The following is a 17,615-nucleotide window of genomic DNA, read 5'->3' on the forward strand; positions in this document are numbered from 1 at the left end:
TTGAATCTCATAATACCAACCATAACCTACAGAACAGGTTATATTTCCAGGAAAAACAAACTTTACTTCATCAGTCATTTTTAATTACACTTTTTTTTTTTTTTCTGAGCATGTTTAGCTCTGAGCTAACATCTGTGCCAATATTCCTCCACTTTATATGTGGGTTGCTGCCCCAGAATGTCTGACAAGTAGTGTAGGTCCACAGCTGGGATCCAGGCCCCTGAAACCAGGCTGCCAAAGCGGAGTGTGCCAAACTTAACCACTATGCCATGGGCTTGGCCCCTAATTACACTTTTGAAAATCACCAGTGACAAGTTTTCCCACCAATATTTGGTTTATTTCAATACAGAAGAATCACCATACCTGAGACAGCAGTTTCAAAATCAATTCATGGCACAGTGATGCTGATTCCATTCCTCATGAGGTGTCATATTTTTAGTATTATACTTTATCAAGGAGCCTTTAAGTTCTGTCAAGATGAAGGCTGATGATTTATTTCAGCTGATTTCACAGCTTGGTGTCTTTCTGGACTTAATAGAATTCCAGAATTGGCCATATGATGTAATGGTTACAATTCCTTTTTAGGGAAACTCCCTGAATTTTGGACTCACACTGCTTAAGTTAAAATGCTGCCTCCACTGATGTGAGCTCTGGGATCTTGGGCAAATTTTCTGTAACTTTTCTCAGCTTTAGTTTTCTTATCTATAGAATAAGGGTTACATGAGTTAATAGATGTGAAGTATTTAGGGACACAGAGTAATAATGCTATTATAATAATTCTAATAAATGGAGAAAGATGAGTGTGGAATTCTGGAAGCAGTAATATAGCAGGCAGATATGAATTAAAAGTCCTAGTCCTACACTTTTACTAGTTTTGTGACTTTTGGGCAGATCTCTGTTCTTCAAGTTTCTTCCTATTAAAATTAAAATAATATGTCCACTTTCAGGGTCTGTATGAGAACTAGTAATTATAATAGTGCTTAGAATTTTGTCTAACACATAATAGATAAAAAGATAACTATTGTAATTATTATGGAAGAGTTAGGCCAACCTGAAGATGTCAGGTATCAGACTATGGGTAATTTGTTACTTTTTTTGTATTACGATCTTATTTATGAAAGTGTGTTTTAATATATTGCTGTGAGCTGATTCTATTTCTATTACAATTTCATAGTTATTTGTCTGCTTGCCTGTAACCTCCACTAACTGTTCATTTCTTCAATGAAGTACACAGCCTTAGGGTCTTAATCATCTTTATATTCCAGTTCCTAGGAAAATATCTGATTCTCAATAGGTTTTCAGTAACTATTTGCTAAGTTAAATCTAATTCTCATTGTTATGACTAAGAGTTATAACAAGTACCTCTTGTTAGAGATACTTACAAGCATAGAAAGAATCTTAAAATACTTGTTCTGAAGAAAGAAAAAATATTATAAACTAGAAGGAACCAGTTAACAATTTATATGATCAACAGATTATTTTTTTAGCACTTATATATTAATTATTTGACTAGTTAGGGAAAAGGCAGTATCGGACTTCAAAACTTGGGTATTAATTTTGATTCTTCCTCTCTTTCACTTATGCCACCAAATCCTCTTAATTTTTTCCTTTTTGAAGTTTCTTGGATCTTTCTTGGTAGTTTCTCCTAATGGCCACCATCCTACTTGTAGATACAACCTCAATACCAGTTCATTAATTCATTGGGCAAAATAGAGAGGAGCATTAAAGTCAACGATACTCAGGTTACATAATAGAAATGATTTTTCCATGTATGTTTGAAAACATTTTTCATAAAAAAATTCAGGATCCATAGCACTCAGCCTTCTTTTTTTACTTAATATCAATGGCTACACTCAAAATTCTTTTAGGCATCAACTGAGGATGCATCTTAATGAAAAGTTTTACAAGATGCTCACTCCAGTGACCTATAGCCATTTGAAGAGCAAGAGAGCAGGGTTTCCCTTTGCTTTGCTAGAAAAGCTCTGTTATTACAAAAGCAAACAAACTCAAAGTTCTCAAAGATATGCTTTTCCATCTTGCCTCCAAATCTGATTCAAGACATACCAGTCATCTGAATAACCAGAAAGATTGGCTTAAATGTCATTTCTTCCCTGAACTTTTCTTGATGCTACCACCATATATTCACACACAACACACAATCACATACCTGTGGCAATAAGCTATACTAACATGGTATGTTAGAAAATCCATGACCTTTGGAGTCAGATGTAGGTTTGGATCCAAACTCCACACTAGCAGCATGGCCTTGGGCATGCTACTTAGCCTCCTGGCATTCTAGCTTCCTTATCTTTTAAATGAGGATAATACTAAACTCAGAATTTTATTGACAATGAAATGAGATTATATACACAAAACACTCAGATCCTGACATGACATATGATAAAATCCTCTCTAAATATTAAGCCCATCAAATCTTTCAATGTCTATAATTCTTCTCCAATTACCCTAAGCAAAGGGTGACTTTTATAGTTTGTGTATGTAAGTATTTCTTACATTTCTTCCTGGACTCTAAGTATCCTAAGAGCAGAACTTCTGTCTATTCACTTCTGTATCTCCAAAAATCCAAACTGGGTATGCCTAATTCCAGCTCATGATTTCATCCATTGCTTTCTACAAAGAATTATTCTGGACTAAACTATTTTTATAAATTAATCCATTATTGTCTATCATTAATGGCTTTTTCATCATGATTTACCACACTATGGAAGCCCTAATGGGGATGTTTGCCATCTGCATCTAAGAATACTGTCTTATACAGCCACTGGCAGATTTATCATGTCATTACTGCTTTTAATTCCTGCTGAAGATTTTTCTGTGAGTACTTCTCTCTTCTTAGGGTCACTATTTTTACCAGCTTCAGCTCTCCATTTTCTTTTATTAGGAGTGATACCTAGTTTAATGCAGGCTTGACTTTTTCCAGAACTATCAGCAGCCCTAACTTTTTGGAAGCCCTTGATATGCTCAGATGGGGCCGACCTTATTATTTCCTAAGCACAAAGTGTGTTTATTCTGTTTTCATTTTCCTCTATTTGCTTAGATCTAACTTTTGTTGAGTTTCATTTTCATTCTTCCATTTAATATTCATCACATACTTACTTGGGGCCAGGCATTGGAAATACAAGATCTGAAAATCAGTGCAGGCCTCGTCTTCATTGAGCTTATTGTTCAATGGAAGGGAATACATTAAACTATATGTACACAAATAGGTATGTAATGAAAAGCTATGGTAAATGCTATGAAAAAGTGAAATACGTGATGAGAGATTATGAGGAAATGATCTGAGTTAGATTAGGAAGGCTGCTTTGAAAAAGTGGCATTTAAGAGGAGATCTAAAATATGAGTAGGAATTTGAGGCAAGAGAGGAGTGAGGTCAGAGGTCCTAAGATAGCAGAAAGAATCACACTTTCAATGAGCTAAAAAATAGTCGGTGATGCTAGAGCACTGCAAGGAAGATGCAGAACGACATGAGACAGGACTGGAAAGACAAGCAGCAGCCAAAGCAGAGAGACATCTACTGAGGACTTGGAATTTAACCAGAGAGGAATGTTAACCTTCTGAAGTGTTATAAGCAAACTTTCAAGCAGCCACTTCAATTCCTCTGTGGATTAGAAACAGGCAAGTGAAGAAGGTAGAATCCAGCCAAGAGGCTGTTGGAGTAGCTGCAGCAACAGATGATGATGGCTTAGACTAGAACTGAAATAGAGAGATTACCGTGACCCAGGGGCAGGTTAGAAAGAAGTGGAGATGTTCCAAAGAGTGTATATTGAAAGGAGAATTAAGAGTACCACACAGAGATGGAGAGTAAAGGGGGATGACTTATTAGATGGAACTTCAAATTTCTCACATGAGAAATGGCTTGGGTATAAGTGTCATTTATTAACTTGTGGAAGTTTGGAAGAGAAACAAATTTTAGAAGGATCTTAAGAGCTTATTTTTAAATGTAAGTTCTAATTCCTGCAGGATATTTAAGTAAATTTTAAAACTAAGCTGCTGGATATATCAGTCAGGAACTCTGAAAAGAAGCTGGGACTAGAGATATAAGCTTGAGAATCATCAATAATTGCAGAAATTTTGGAAAAGGAGACAATAAGAAAGTAAAATGGGAAGATAGGAGTCTCTGCGTGTAGTGGATGCTGTGCTGATGAACAGATCGCTACTTCAGGACCCAGGCACTCACTTCCCCAGCTACTGTCAAGTGTTGGCTGCTGATTGCACATAGCTGAGTCCCTCTCCAGCCATTGTGCTCACAGAAGGGAATCTCTTGCCCAGTTTACACCTCCTTTCCCGGGGCAGCTCAATGACTAGACAAGGTGGAAAAACAAAAGCTGAAATTTCTTGCCTGGATGTGGGACAGTTCTAAAGTACTCTCCCAGCATTAGTAGGCGTAGAGTCAGCTGAGACCTCTGGGGAAACAAAAGCTGACATCTGATGTCGGAAGTGGTCTTAGGAAGCAAGATATGAAGTAGATCTTGCTGCTGGATAACCTACCAGGTAATTGGCAATGAAGACTCCATTGCTAGTCATGGTAGAGTGTTGATAACTCCCAGCATGCTGTAGTGAGCAACTGTTACAAACTTCACCTGGAATAGTCTAATAGTAGAATGGGATCCACCTGTAACTAAAGAGGAACCTAGAGGTTTGAGAAGTTCAAGGTAAATTGCTCTGGTTAAGCGCCATTGATACATTGAAAAAAGACATTGAACGGCTGGGGGTAATTATTTTAAGGTGAATTGTGAAAGCCAATGAACCTACAATTTACATTGAAATATGAAAGCCGGAGAGCCTCCTTGACAGAATCTAAGGAGAAGCGCATGCCAGCTAGCCCAGTCGGTAGAAACTCTGCATTTTTAAATCCATGCAACCCTTTGCAAAAGCACTGTGGCAATCCATTGGAAAAGTCGTAAAATTATTCATGTGCTTTGATGCCAGAGACTGTGCTCCTGGAAAATAATTTCAGAGAGATCAAATGGCAAATGCACCAAAATATTCCTTACAGCACTAAATGCAGTTTTAAAACTAGATAAAACCTGAATGTCCAGTAGCAAGGAAGTGGTAAGTTATGACACATCAACATAGTTGAATAACAAACAACATTGAAACTTATAATTATGAAGGAAGAACTGGATTCAAATCCTGGGCAAGTTTCGTCTCCTGTTTAAGCTACAGTCTCCTGATTTGAAAACACAAATAATACTTACCCCCGTATTGATGACATGAAGATTAAATGAGTTCACATATGTGAAGAGCTTAGCCCAGTTCTTGAAACATCATAAATATTCATTAAATTGTAACATCTTTGTTACTTATTTTTAAATAAGAAATTGGAAATCACTATGACCATGATGATAAAACATACAAGAATGGGTAGATTAACATGAAGTTACAAGAATAATTTCTTAAACTGCTATTAAGAAACGAACTCATAAAACAATTGGATAAACTTGAGCTACATAAAGTTTTAATACGGCTTTTATTTAAAATAAAATACTTAAATTATTCCTATATAGTTTTAAACAGCTGAATGGTTTGAAGCCCTTAAGGCCTCCAGTGGTTCCTATAGGCAACTGTATATCCATTACATTGTACAAACTAGCAAATGCTTTTGAAAATAAGCAGCAAAAAATGTTTTAAAAACCCTCTTTTTACTTGCATTTCAGCACTTTTCAGAAGGAGTCTAATCAGAAGAGGGAGGGAACTTTGTTCTACTGACATGCCCTACAAAATAGCATAGGCTCACAATAGGTGGCCCCAATGAGTCCCTTTTTATGATGGCAAAGAAAACTGTTCCTACAAATCAAAGCCCATATAAGCAAGGAAAAGGCTATTTAAAAACATTCACAATCAATGCCAGTCGTCAGCCTGCTAGAGACATTGGTTGAAATGACTTGTAGCCATCACATATTCATTTCTACAGATGGAGCACTATACATTTGACTTGTTGGAAAGGTTGGGTACTAAAAATAATATGTTTTTAAAAATAAGACAGAAAGAAGAATAAAAAGAGTGGCAGCTGCTTATTACATTCTCTGTAGCAAAATGTGACATAACGTAGCAATGGAAAAAAGCAGAGCTAAAAATGAAGCAATTTATAAAAGCCATACTATAAGACAATGCCACAGAATATAATGTTGATTACAGTTTAATGAAACTGCCAGGTATCTTGAAATATCAGTCATGTAATTTTGGTACCTTATTGAGAAAACCATGGAATCAATGTGGTGGTGGTTTTATCACCGATGTTGCTGCCACCCAAGTAGATACCTTGAGCCTCCAGAGGAACAAAACAATATTCTGTGTTGAAGTGCAGTAATAAAGGAGGGAATTGCCTCATGATAAAGAAAATAATGGCTTTATACAGGTTCTTGTCAGTAATAATGAAAATTCCTTGGGTGAACTTTTTATTCAAGATGCTTTGTAAAAACAATTTAAAATACCACCTGGAATAAAATTTTGCCTTCAAATCAAACCTAACTAAGTAATTGTTTTGCATTCTGAGATCAGACTAAAGGCAATCACAATCACTGTTACTGCTTCTCCAGAATCTTCTACGGACCATTATCCAAATTCCTTTTTCCACTCCTTGCTCTCGGTTTTACTAGTTTTAATTCCCAACTAAATTGAATCCAGTCCTCAGATGCCATTGCTAATTTATCTTAAATCTTTTTTTCTGGTTATGTGCCAAGATGAGGATATAACCCTTAGTATTTGCCCTCGAGTCCCACAGACCCCCCCCCGACGCAGTGTGTCAATAATTCTGCTGCTCTCCATCCCTTGCCTGAATTTTCTCCACTAGGCAACAGAAAGTAGACAAGCTAGCAAATAATAAGTCTGACAACTAATGGGAGTTAGAAGATAAATGCTGCTCTACAACTGAGTTTGTAAACTATTAGTAATTTCTGAGAGTCAATGACATTACTTCAGCAATAATTGTAAATTTCTATTTATTCTAGATGAAAATTAGCCAAAATCATTTGACTAATGCGTACAATAGGATGATTTTTGCTTTTCTTTGAAAGTCAGACTGGGACTAAATGAAATATAACCCTTTAAGGTTACGTGATCTTGACTTTAGGTCAGTCTTTTCTAGATAAAGACATTTTCAAGAGGGCAAATTTTTCAATCAATTCATTTTTAAATGCATTCATAAGCAATCTGAACACTACTCTTCAGACCTTACAGTAGTTGTAGAATATTTTAGCTGCAAGGTACCATAGAAATCATGAGTGTCCTCTTAAATACCCTCCCAGAGATGTAGAAGTTCAGGTGTCAGGCCCAGGCAGGTTTCTGGGAGCCTCGACTGGTCAAGTCTGTCTTTAAAGCACGGCATTAAGAGAGAGTGCAAAGACAGTGTTGAGATATGAAACTGGAAGTATAAATCAAGTAGTCAAACTGAAGTACACATTTGAAAACACTGAGCTGACAAATACAAACTAAGCGTAAGGGAACTGAAGAGTCTGAGGATATCAGGACACAGAGAATGAGTTTGGACGAGAGGGTGAACGCTGGAATTTGGTGAAACACACTGAAATACTGTGCCAGAATCACAGGGATGTTTTATAGAGCATGCTTGGCCTTGCTTCTAAAGGAGCAGTTGTTAAGAGTCCTGAGCCAATTTAAACACGTGTTACTATAGACTCGATACTTAAATTCTCTTTATAGAATGCAAGTCGAATTAGCCATCCAACTTAAATGTGAAGAATTATAATGGCAACCACTTATCATTTTCCAAGGATGTCCATTTTGGTTTTGGAAAGCTCAGAGTATTGGATAGTTTTTTTCTTTTATTGGACCGAAAAAGAGTCCCCTATAACTTCCAACCCTGGTCCTAGTCTTTTATACTATACATAGGTATAAAACAAATGTAATATCAACTGGACTATTTTTAGAAATTCAACAAGACCCAAAAATTCAAGTAGCAAGATTACCTGGACATCCTAATTTAGGGTCTTATAGCCAAGAAAAATAGAAATAAGCTATTTTGCTAGAACTGCAGACAGGCCAATATTTGCATAACTGTTCTCCACCTTCAAATGTTTTGCAGCATTTTAAATATTCTCTAATAAAATAAAATTCTTCTTAGAAGATTAAAAAAAGCTCTTAATAGGATTATTATTGTCATTGTCAACATGTCTAAAGAGCACACCTTGAGACAGGCACTTAGCCAGGCTTGTGGTAGGGGCGGGGCCCCTGTTTTCAGTGACCTTCACACATATAGTCAGGATTACGGCAGGAAAGAGCTGGAGGTTGTTTTCTATTTGAAGTCCACGACACATTTTGGAGCAGGAATGTAAAATATAAGGGAAACATTATGCTTTCTGAGAAAAATAAGAATGTATTTCTTAAGCTCAAAGGAGTCAGTGCAAATTTGTTACTATTTTATTAAAATCAAAGAAAGAGGATAATAAAAAAGAAATATGTCATTGAACAATCAGAAGGAAAAAATCAAAATGATTCCCACATTTTATGAGAGCACTTTTATTCAGCTACAAGCAGCAGTTACTCATTACCAACTGGCATCCTTCCCTGGAAATATAAGCTTGAGGAAAACTGTCAAAAAGATGAAGGAAAAAAGAACAAGGCAAAAACAGATGTGTTTCACCTGAGTTGGAGGAGGGGTACACTGTATTAGATTACAACTCCGATAGCGGTCTGCACAGACAAATACCAGGCATCTGGGTTGAGACCTCTCCTGGGAATTTGCACATCCTTTGAATTAGAGTGAAGGCAGGCTTTTTGGCCCTCCTCTACCGCCTAAGCCTTTTATAAATGGCTCTGATACAACAAGTTGTGGTAATCTTCATTTTCCATGAGAAGTGGCTGCTTCTCTTCAGGGAGCTGCCCTCTTTTGCGACGACATAACAAGGTAGTGAGCCCTCCCAGCACAGCCGTGAGTACAGATCCCACCAGAGCTGCCCCAAGGAGCCATGGCCAGATCCGACTTGCTTGTTCTAAGTAGGACTTAATGTAATCTTGAAAAAAGACTGGATCTGAAAGAGAAAGACATCCCAATGTTTTTACTATCATCGTCATCACCATCACCATCATCATCATCATTGTCATCATCATTATACTTTCATAATACTTTGGAGGCAGACACTTGGGTTTGAATGCCAGCTCTGTTACTTACTAGCTGAAAGAACTTGGGAAAGTTACACCTAATACTCTTAATCCTCAGTTTCTTCATCAGGAAAATAGGAAAATGATACCACCTTGTTGAGATCTTTTGAAGTTTATAGATAATATCTGATCTGTGAATTATTCAGCGCCTGCCCCCAAGTTAGCTACTGTAACTCTTTTAGCTATTTATTCTGGTAATTGTCTCCATATTTCTAAATAATAAGCAAATATTACTATCTCTTAATTCATCAAGTTTATATCTTAAGTTCCTCATATATAAATAATGATTTTAGCTCTCTTATAACCCCTTTTCTTTCCTTGATCTTTTCAGTATAATAATATCATGATTTGGGGTCAAATCCACATATAGGAGTTTCATTATTTTTAGTATATAAATATTACTCAAAGTTGAAGCAAATATTATGCTATGATTACATTTTCTTTCTTACATTATTTTGCCTTGAAGTTAATAATTTATTGTATTCTTTTGATTGATTTTAAAGTACGCTTCACTATTTATAGCCAGCCCTGGTGGTCTAGTGGTTAAGATTTGGCGGTCTCACCAGCAGGGCCGGATTCATTTCCCCAGTCAGGGAACCACACCACTCATCTGTTGGTTGTCATGCTGTGGTGGCTGTGTGTTGCTGTGATGTTGAAAGCTCTGCCATTGGTCTTTAAAATACCAGCAGAGTCACTCATGGTGAACAGGTTTCAGTGGAGCTTCCAGACTAAGACAGACTAGGAAGAAGGACCTGGCCACCCACTTCTGGGAAAATTGACCATGAGAAACCTATGAGTAGCAGAGGTGCACTGTCTGATACAGCACCGGAAGATGAGAGGATGGCGCAAAAAGGCCAGGTAGGATTCTGCTCTGCTGTACACAGGGTCACTAGGAGTCAGAATCAGCTCCACTGCACTAACAACAATAAAAACAACAAGAGATAGAGTAGAATAATTACCTTAGGATATTCTGGAATTATAACTATAGGTAAACTTCATATATAATAAAAATGAGATGCAAAAGCCAAGGAGAAAAGGAATATTTATTTAATAAAAATGTCTTGGAAAGAACAGTGACATGGAGTAAAATTTAAAATGAGAGTCTCACTGTTCACCATTAATTCACTAATGTTCAGGACAATTAAAGCAGGAATGTTCCTCGTTTTTAACCAGAGAACTTGTTAAAAATTAATTTTATATTCAAGTCCAATATTCATTCAAAGAGGATAAAAGTGGCGTTTCCCTGGCTTAAGTAAGGCTACAGGGCTAACACCCTTTCCATTTCTCTTGTTAGCTTTTCTTCTTCTGTCCTTGGTACCATCTTTCTGCCAGCTTTCACTAAGATACCTAAAATTCTTAGAACTCATTTAAGCATAATTTGAACAATACTGAAATTTAGTGTTTTTCTTCGTCAGGAAGGGGCAATAACTTGCAAAGGATAAACATTATTAAATAAATTATAAATAAAATGATTTATAACTTTAAACAATATTAATTTAAATCTAAACAATGACAGCCAACAAAGCTAAAATTAAAAATAAATTTAAAAATATGAAAAATTATTTCCATCAAACATAAAAGTTACTGTTTTTAATATATGTAAAAAATATTTTGAAAATGGGACTACAAATGCCTAGTTTATAGTGCTATTAGTCACTTCAAAACATCCGACTTGCTTGTTTTTATAAAATGCAAATTACATAGAGTTTACATAATAAGTATGATGTCCTTTATTGTTTCAAAGCTCAGCTTGAGCTCAAGTCACAATTTTCAATACTATTTCTATGTCTGTCCGGCTCTCCAATATCTCTTATAGTTTCTCTGTTTCTCTGTTGCAGTTCATTCCAAGTGATCTCAGTTTTTACTGTCACCAACGGACTGTCTTCTTTGAAACACTCTCTATATTTCTCAATAGCTTTAAACAAATTCAGACTTTTTTCTCAGCTATCTGCTTTTGAACCCCAACACTGTTCCTTTAAATTATTCTTACTATCATAATTTTTCTATCATCTTTACCTACTTAAAGTTTCATTTTTCTTGCTACTCTTTCTCTTCAGAATAATCATATAGTCTTCTATTGGTTTTGTGCTCTATCATTTCCAAATCACATGCCCGTTTATCCACATGACAAACACATGAGTTAGTTAGGGACCATTATCCTAATTTAATGAATTAGGAATCTGTAACATACAAAATTTGCCTATAACATTTAAACTGGACCAGGTATGTATAGAGTTGGTACAATTCCTAGCATATAGAAAGCAATTTATAACTATTTTGATTTTTGTTATTCCATGGTAATTTTATCAATATTTCAACTGAACCAGCTTCCAGTAAAAGTTTTTCTCTTTCAAACATGCTTTGATTCTGGTTCAGTTCAGCTCTCTCTTCTGGATTCTTAGACTATTTCTTTCTTTTTTCCCTTGTGACACTGGGCACAATTGTCTATGTGTTATAATTATATACATGTATGTCTTACTTTTCAGGCTTGATCACAAACTCTTTAGATCAAGTACTGTGTATTATTGTTTTACCTTTCATCTTCTACTCACTCATTCATTCATTCATTCAACAAATGTTCACTGAGACATATTACATGCCAGGTGGTGGTAGAGGCACTACAGGGAAAAAGATAAGTAAGCAGAGTCCCTGGCCTGAAGGAAACAATAACTGGAAGAGGAGACTGACAAGCAAACATATTATTTCAAGAGTAATGCTATTGCAATGAAAGGATGTAAACTGTACAATGAGATCGTGGGGAAAAGACCTCCAATATCAGTCTGGGGAGTCAGGGAAGGGATCCCCGAAGACTATCCCACTGAGGAGAAGAATGAGTTAGAACTGGAGTGTGTGATGTTGATGGCAAGCCCTCCCAGGCAAAAGCCCTATGCACCTGTGTCTACACACAGCCAAGCACAGCTATCGAACAAATCTGTGAATGACAGAAGCCTCATCAAATCCCCATCTGTAGAATGAGACACTCCAGTTACTGTGAACATGCTGCACCTTCTCATTTTTCAAACCAAATGTCTAGGTCTTTTGGAATATATGGGAAGAAGGAAGCTCTCAACAGAGCAGTACCATGCAGAAAGCAGGATTACATTTACCGGCGGCATTGAGGACACAGCTCTTCATTGCCGAAGCTTTTTGTTCTCATCTTTTAATCAGTTATGCATGCAAGAAAATCATCTGCTGCTCAGTTTTTTAAAACATCACTAAATTCGATTATAAGAGAAAGTGCTTGACAAATGCCAGACATCAGCTCTCTTTTACAGAAAACACTTTAGTAATTTCAAAAATGAGTACCTGAATGATGAATAATGCTGCTTAAACTAAATCATATCAAGAAATTTTTAAGGATTTTTTAATGAGCTTAAAGTTTAGCAATGAATAGAGATAAATTTTAAACTCCTTGAAAGTACAAAAGAAGCAACAACAGAATAATTCATAAAATAGAAAATAAGCAATTGCTCTTGCTTATTTTAAAGTCAACTTCTCTAAAATTAACTATGTAGATTCACAGCTGTATGAAAAGTGCTCTAAATAGATAAAATATTTCAAATCAATTTCATTTAAAAAAATCAATTAGAAATAAATAATAAATGCATTTAAGCCCTTAATGTGATTCTTTGAGCCTCCTCTCCCTTCTCTCATCCAATGGTTTTTGTTGGCTTTTCGGTAAAAAGTACCCATTTGGACACTAGGGAAGAAACAATGAGCTGGACCATATGTGGAAGACGTACAAGGACTAAAGAGACCCCGCTCTTCTGTGGAGTAACAGAGAGAGAATTAGTTTGGGATTCAATATTTGCCACTTACTGGCTTTGTGGTTTAGGACTAGTCACTTTATCTTTCTGATTCTCAACTTACTTACCTATAAAACAATAAAAATCACTACTACACGGGATGGTGAAGTTTAGCAGAGATGACCATTTATATGCTGATGTCTCTCACATTAGTATCTGCGGGCCAGAATCCCTTCTGAGTGTCAAGGCTATCCAACTGCCCCAGAGACATATTGACCCTAATATTTCATTTCACCTATTACTCTATGTAACAAAAACAGCCATGAGAGTCTTCCCAGGTCTGGCCCTGCTCCTATTGTTACTGTCTCAGCGAGCTGTACAACCATTCATCATTTTCACAGGCCAGAAAGCCTAAAGGCATCCCTAACGTCTCTCTCTTTCTCACTCAGTATATAAATCATTTTTTGAGTTTTGTAAATTTTGTCTTCAAAATAACATCAGATTCTTTCATGCTTCTGCCTGCCTTCCTACCATCACCACTGCAATCCAAACTACCTTCACTTGTCTCCTGGACATTTGCAATAGCATTTTCACCAGCCGATCTCTGAATGTGCTTTGCAACTGCTACAAAATTTTCTATGTACTGCAGCAAGAGTAATCTTCTGAAAACTCAAATTTGAGCATCATCCATTTAAAATTCATCAATGGCTTCCATTGATCTGACAATATGGCCAAAATCCACAATCATGACCCTTTTTTCAAACAATTATTTCTTCCTATCATACTGATATCCTCTGAAATATCACTTCATTGACCCCTAGAGATAGCCACATCTTTAAATAAATGAGTCATTGGGTTAGGAGTTGTTTAAAGCCTTTCTCTTCTATTAGCATGTAAGCTCTGTGAAAAGAGAGACTACATGTTCATCAATGTATTCATAGTATCTAAGACAACATCTTGTTCAAGGTAGTTATTAAACATTTATATGTAGAAAGAGTAAATAAATCAATAAAACCACCTAGAAAATAGCTCGTTTGATAGAAGACTTGAAAAAAATGTTTAAAATATATATCTAAAATGACCTGGGTATTAAAAGGAGTGATCTTTCTAGCAAGCTTTACTTATATTGGCTAAGAGATACCACCTTTCATGATAACCATCACCTGCTCTCATATTGATTCATTGATTTCACCCCACACCAGATACCATTTGGTACTTAGAATAGAGAAACTTGCAAGATATCAAGTCTGATCTTACAGGACTCACAGCCAAGGTGGAGAGGAGAAAGATTCATACACAGAAAAATTACCATGCGACTCTAAGAAAGCAGGGATTAAGCACGACTATGAATATTATAAAATTATTTCATATCTGATAGTTTGACAAATGGAGAAATAGAAATAAAATCCCAATGATGAATCTTTGAAAAATTGTTACCAATATGCTCCTTTTTTAATGTAGGGTGTTTATAGGAGGAAGGAAAAACCTGTTGATACTCCCCCTTTTTTTGACTCACAGGAAGCCCCTCCCCTTGCCACACCTCCATTATTTGCAAAATCCTTTGTTCTCAGTAATCTCAAGGTTTTCAAGAACTGAATGCCTCTGCCAGCCACTTTAGTATTCCTTCCACTGGCTATGATCTTCAGATAAAGCAAAACAGGCCAATAAACCCCATATCTGTTCAACTAATAATTCCCCAAAGGACAAGAAAAGGTTGGTACAACAAAAAGAATAAAATACCTAAGAATAAACTTAACCAAAGAGGTCAAAGATCCATATACCAAAAACTATAAAACGTTGAAAGAAATTGAAGAAGACACAAAGAAATGGAAAGATATTCCGAGTTCATGGATTGGAAGAATTAACATAGCTAAAATATCCATACTTCCTAAAGCAATCTATAGATTCAACGCAATCCCTACCAAATTTCCAACAACACTTTTCACGGAAATAGAACAAAAACTCCTAAAATTTATATGGAACAACAAAAGACCCCGAATAGCCAAAAGAGTCCTGAGAAGAACAAAGCTGGAGGTATCACACTCTCTGGCTTCAAAATATACAACAAAGCCATAGTAATCAAAACAGAATGGTACTGGCACAAAAAACAGACACACAGATCAATGGAACAGAATCAAGAACCCAGAAATAAACCCACACATTTATGGACAGCTAACATTTGACAAGGGAGCCAAGAGTATACAATGGAGAAAGGAGAGTCTCTTCAATAAATGGTGTTGGGAAAACTGGACAGCCACATGCAAAAGAATGACAGTAGACCATTCCCTTACACCATGCACAAAAATCAACTCAAAATGGATTAAAGACTTGAATGTATGACCTGAAACCATGAAACTTCTAGAAGAAAACATAGGCAGTATGCTCTTTGATGTCAGTCTCAGCAGCAAATTTTTTTTTTTAAAGATTTTTAATTTTTTTCCTTTTTCTCCCCAAAGCCCCCCAGTACATAGTTGTATATTCTTCGTTGTGGGTCCTTCTAGTTGCGGCATGCGGGACACTGCCTCAGTGTGGTTCAATGAGCAGTGCCATGTCTGTGCCCAGGATTCGAACCAACGAAACACTGGGCCGCCTGCAGCGGAGCACGTGAATTTAACCACTCGGCCACGGGGCCAGCCCCACAGCAGCAAATTTTTAAGTACCATGTCTGACCAGGCAAGAGAAACAAAAGAAAAAAATGAACAAATGGGACGACAGCAAACTAAAAAGCTTCTGCACAGCAAGGGAAACCATCAACAAAATGAAAAGGCAACCTAACAACTGGGAGAAGATATTTGCAAACCACATATCAGATAAGGGGTTAATATCCAAAATATACAAAGAACTCATACATCTCAACAACAAAAAAACCAACAACCCAATTAAAAAATGGGCAAAAGATCTGAACAGAGATTTCTCCAATGAAGATATACAGATGGCCAACAGGCATATGAAAAGATGTTCAACATCATTAGCTATCAGGGAAATGCAGACTAAAACTACGATGAGGTATCACCTCACTCCGGTCAGAATGGCTATAATTAACAAGACAGGAAACAACAAATGTTGGAGAGGATGTGGAGAGAAGGGAACCCTCATACACTGCTGATGGGAATGCAAACTGGTGCAGCCACTATGGAAAGCAGTATGGAGTATCCTCAGAAAATTAAGAATGGATCTACCATATGATTCAGCTATCCCACTGATGGGTATTTATCCAAAGAACTTGAAAACACAAAGACATAAAGATACATGCACCCCTATGTTCATTGCAGCGTTATACACAATAGCCAAGAGTTGGAACAACCTAGGTGCCAATCAAGGGACAAATGGATAAAGAAGATGTGGTATTTATACACAATGGACTACTACTCAGCCATAAGAAATGATGAAATCCTGTCATTTGTGACAACATGGATGGACCTTGAGGGTACTATGCTGAGTGAAATAAATCAGAGGGAGAAAGTCAAATACCGTATGATCTCACTCATAAGTAGAAGATAAAATCAACGACAAACAAACGCATAACAATGGAGGTTGGATTGGTGGTTACCATGGGGGAAGGGGGGGAGGGCAAAAGGGGCGATTAGGCTCACATGTGAGAGGATGGACTATAATTAGTTTTTGGGTGGTGAACGTGATGTAATCTACACAGAATTCGAAATATATTACGATGTACATCTGAAAGCTATATAATGTTACAATCCAATGTTACCGCAATTAAAAAAATTAAAAATTAAGGAAAAAGAAAAGGTTGATAAAATACAGCTTCTCCTATTGGTTCTAAATTGTGGTTCTGCTATGCCACTAGCTAGATGGCCTGGGAAAAGTTATTTATATTCTTTAAGCCTCTGTTTTCTCCTCTATGAAAAGGAAAAAGAAATAATACTTCCTACTTCATAGGGTAGTTATGAAGATTAAAGGAAACAATGCACACAGCACACCTAGAAGAGTTCCTGGCACATAAAAAATACTTGCTATGTGTCAGCTACTATAAAGCAACTCAATTTATCTCCTCAGTGTAGTTTTCCATTGTTCATACTACTCAAATAGGAGAATTCAGTGTTCCATAAATACACTGTACTCTTTCCAATTGTGTTTTTTTAAGTTTTGCATATTCCCTGCCTTTTTCTATCTACTTCCCTGCTCATCCTTCAAGGCCTTATCTTGTCTTTCTGTTATTCTAACTATTCAGAAGTCATTGCTGTTTCCTCTGTGCTCCTGTAGGATTTTATGACTCTTTTACTGCACTTAATACAGCCTGATGTTTTATACTTTCTTATACTAGCTTATACTAACTTCCATACTGAATTTAGAGCTTCTTGAGGTGGAACTATGTCAGTCATTTATGTGTCACTAAAGTCTAGCACACGAGGTAGGGAGTTGGTAAATGTCATTCATTTGTTCATTTTATTTTCCATATCTGTTTACGTTTTCATGAATCATAGGTGAATATAATGAAACATCAATGCTTGTTGGATACCTCTTACCCACAGGCCATATGTTGTTTTACCGTTTTTGGTTGCTGATCCTCTTGTGTGAGAGTGGAAGCATAGAGTAGTGAAATGAAGAGAGGACCTCACGGTATTGAAATCTGGCTGCTCTATGTATTGCTGTTTGATATTGGGAAAGTCACTTAAATTCTCTTAGTATCAGTGTCCTCATTCTTCCTAGGAATAACAATACTGATCTAATATACGGTTGATCAATAATGCACGTATGGAATCTGTGCAT

The 17,615-nt window shown here is 36.5% G+C and overlaps 1 protein-coding gene across 1 annotated transcript in view; it reads right to left on the minus strand.

Annotated features, from left to right (window-relative positions):
* Positions 1-8,374: 8,374 nt before the first annotated feature.
* The window catches only part of TYR (tyrosinase), a 91,916-nt gene continuing 82,675 nt past the window's right edge, over positions 8,375-17,615 (minus strand). Inside the window, exon 5 of the mRNA XM_008515326.2 lies at positions 8,375-9,008. Within this exon, the coding sequence (XP_008513548.2) occupies positions 8,782-9,008 (227 nt within the window). The 3' untranslated portion in view covers positions 8,375-8,781. The remainder of the gene's footprint in view (positions 9,009-17,615) is intronic.

Source organism: Equus przewalskii, chromosome 6 (genome assembly GCF_037783145.1).
Source record: "Equus przewalskii isolate Varuska chromosome 6, EquPr2, whole genome shotgun sequence".
In the NCBI taxonomy this organism is placed as follows: domain Eukaryota; kingdom Metazoa; phylum Chordata; class Mammalia; order Perissodactyla; family Equidae; genus Equus; species Equus przewalskii.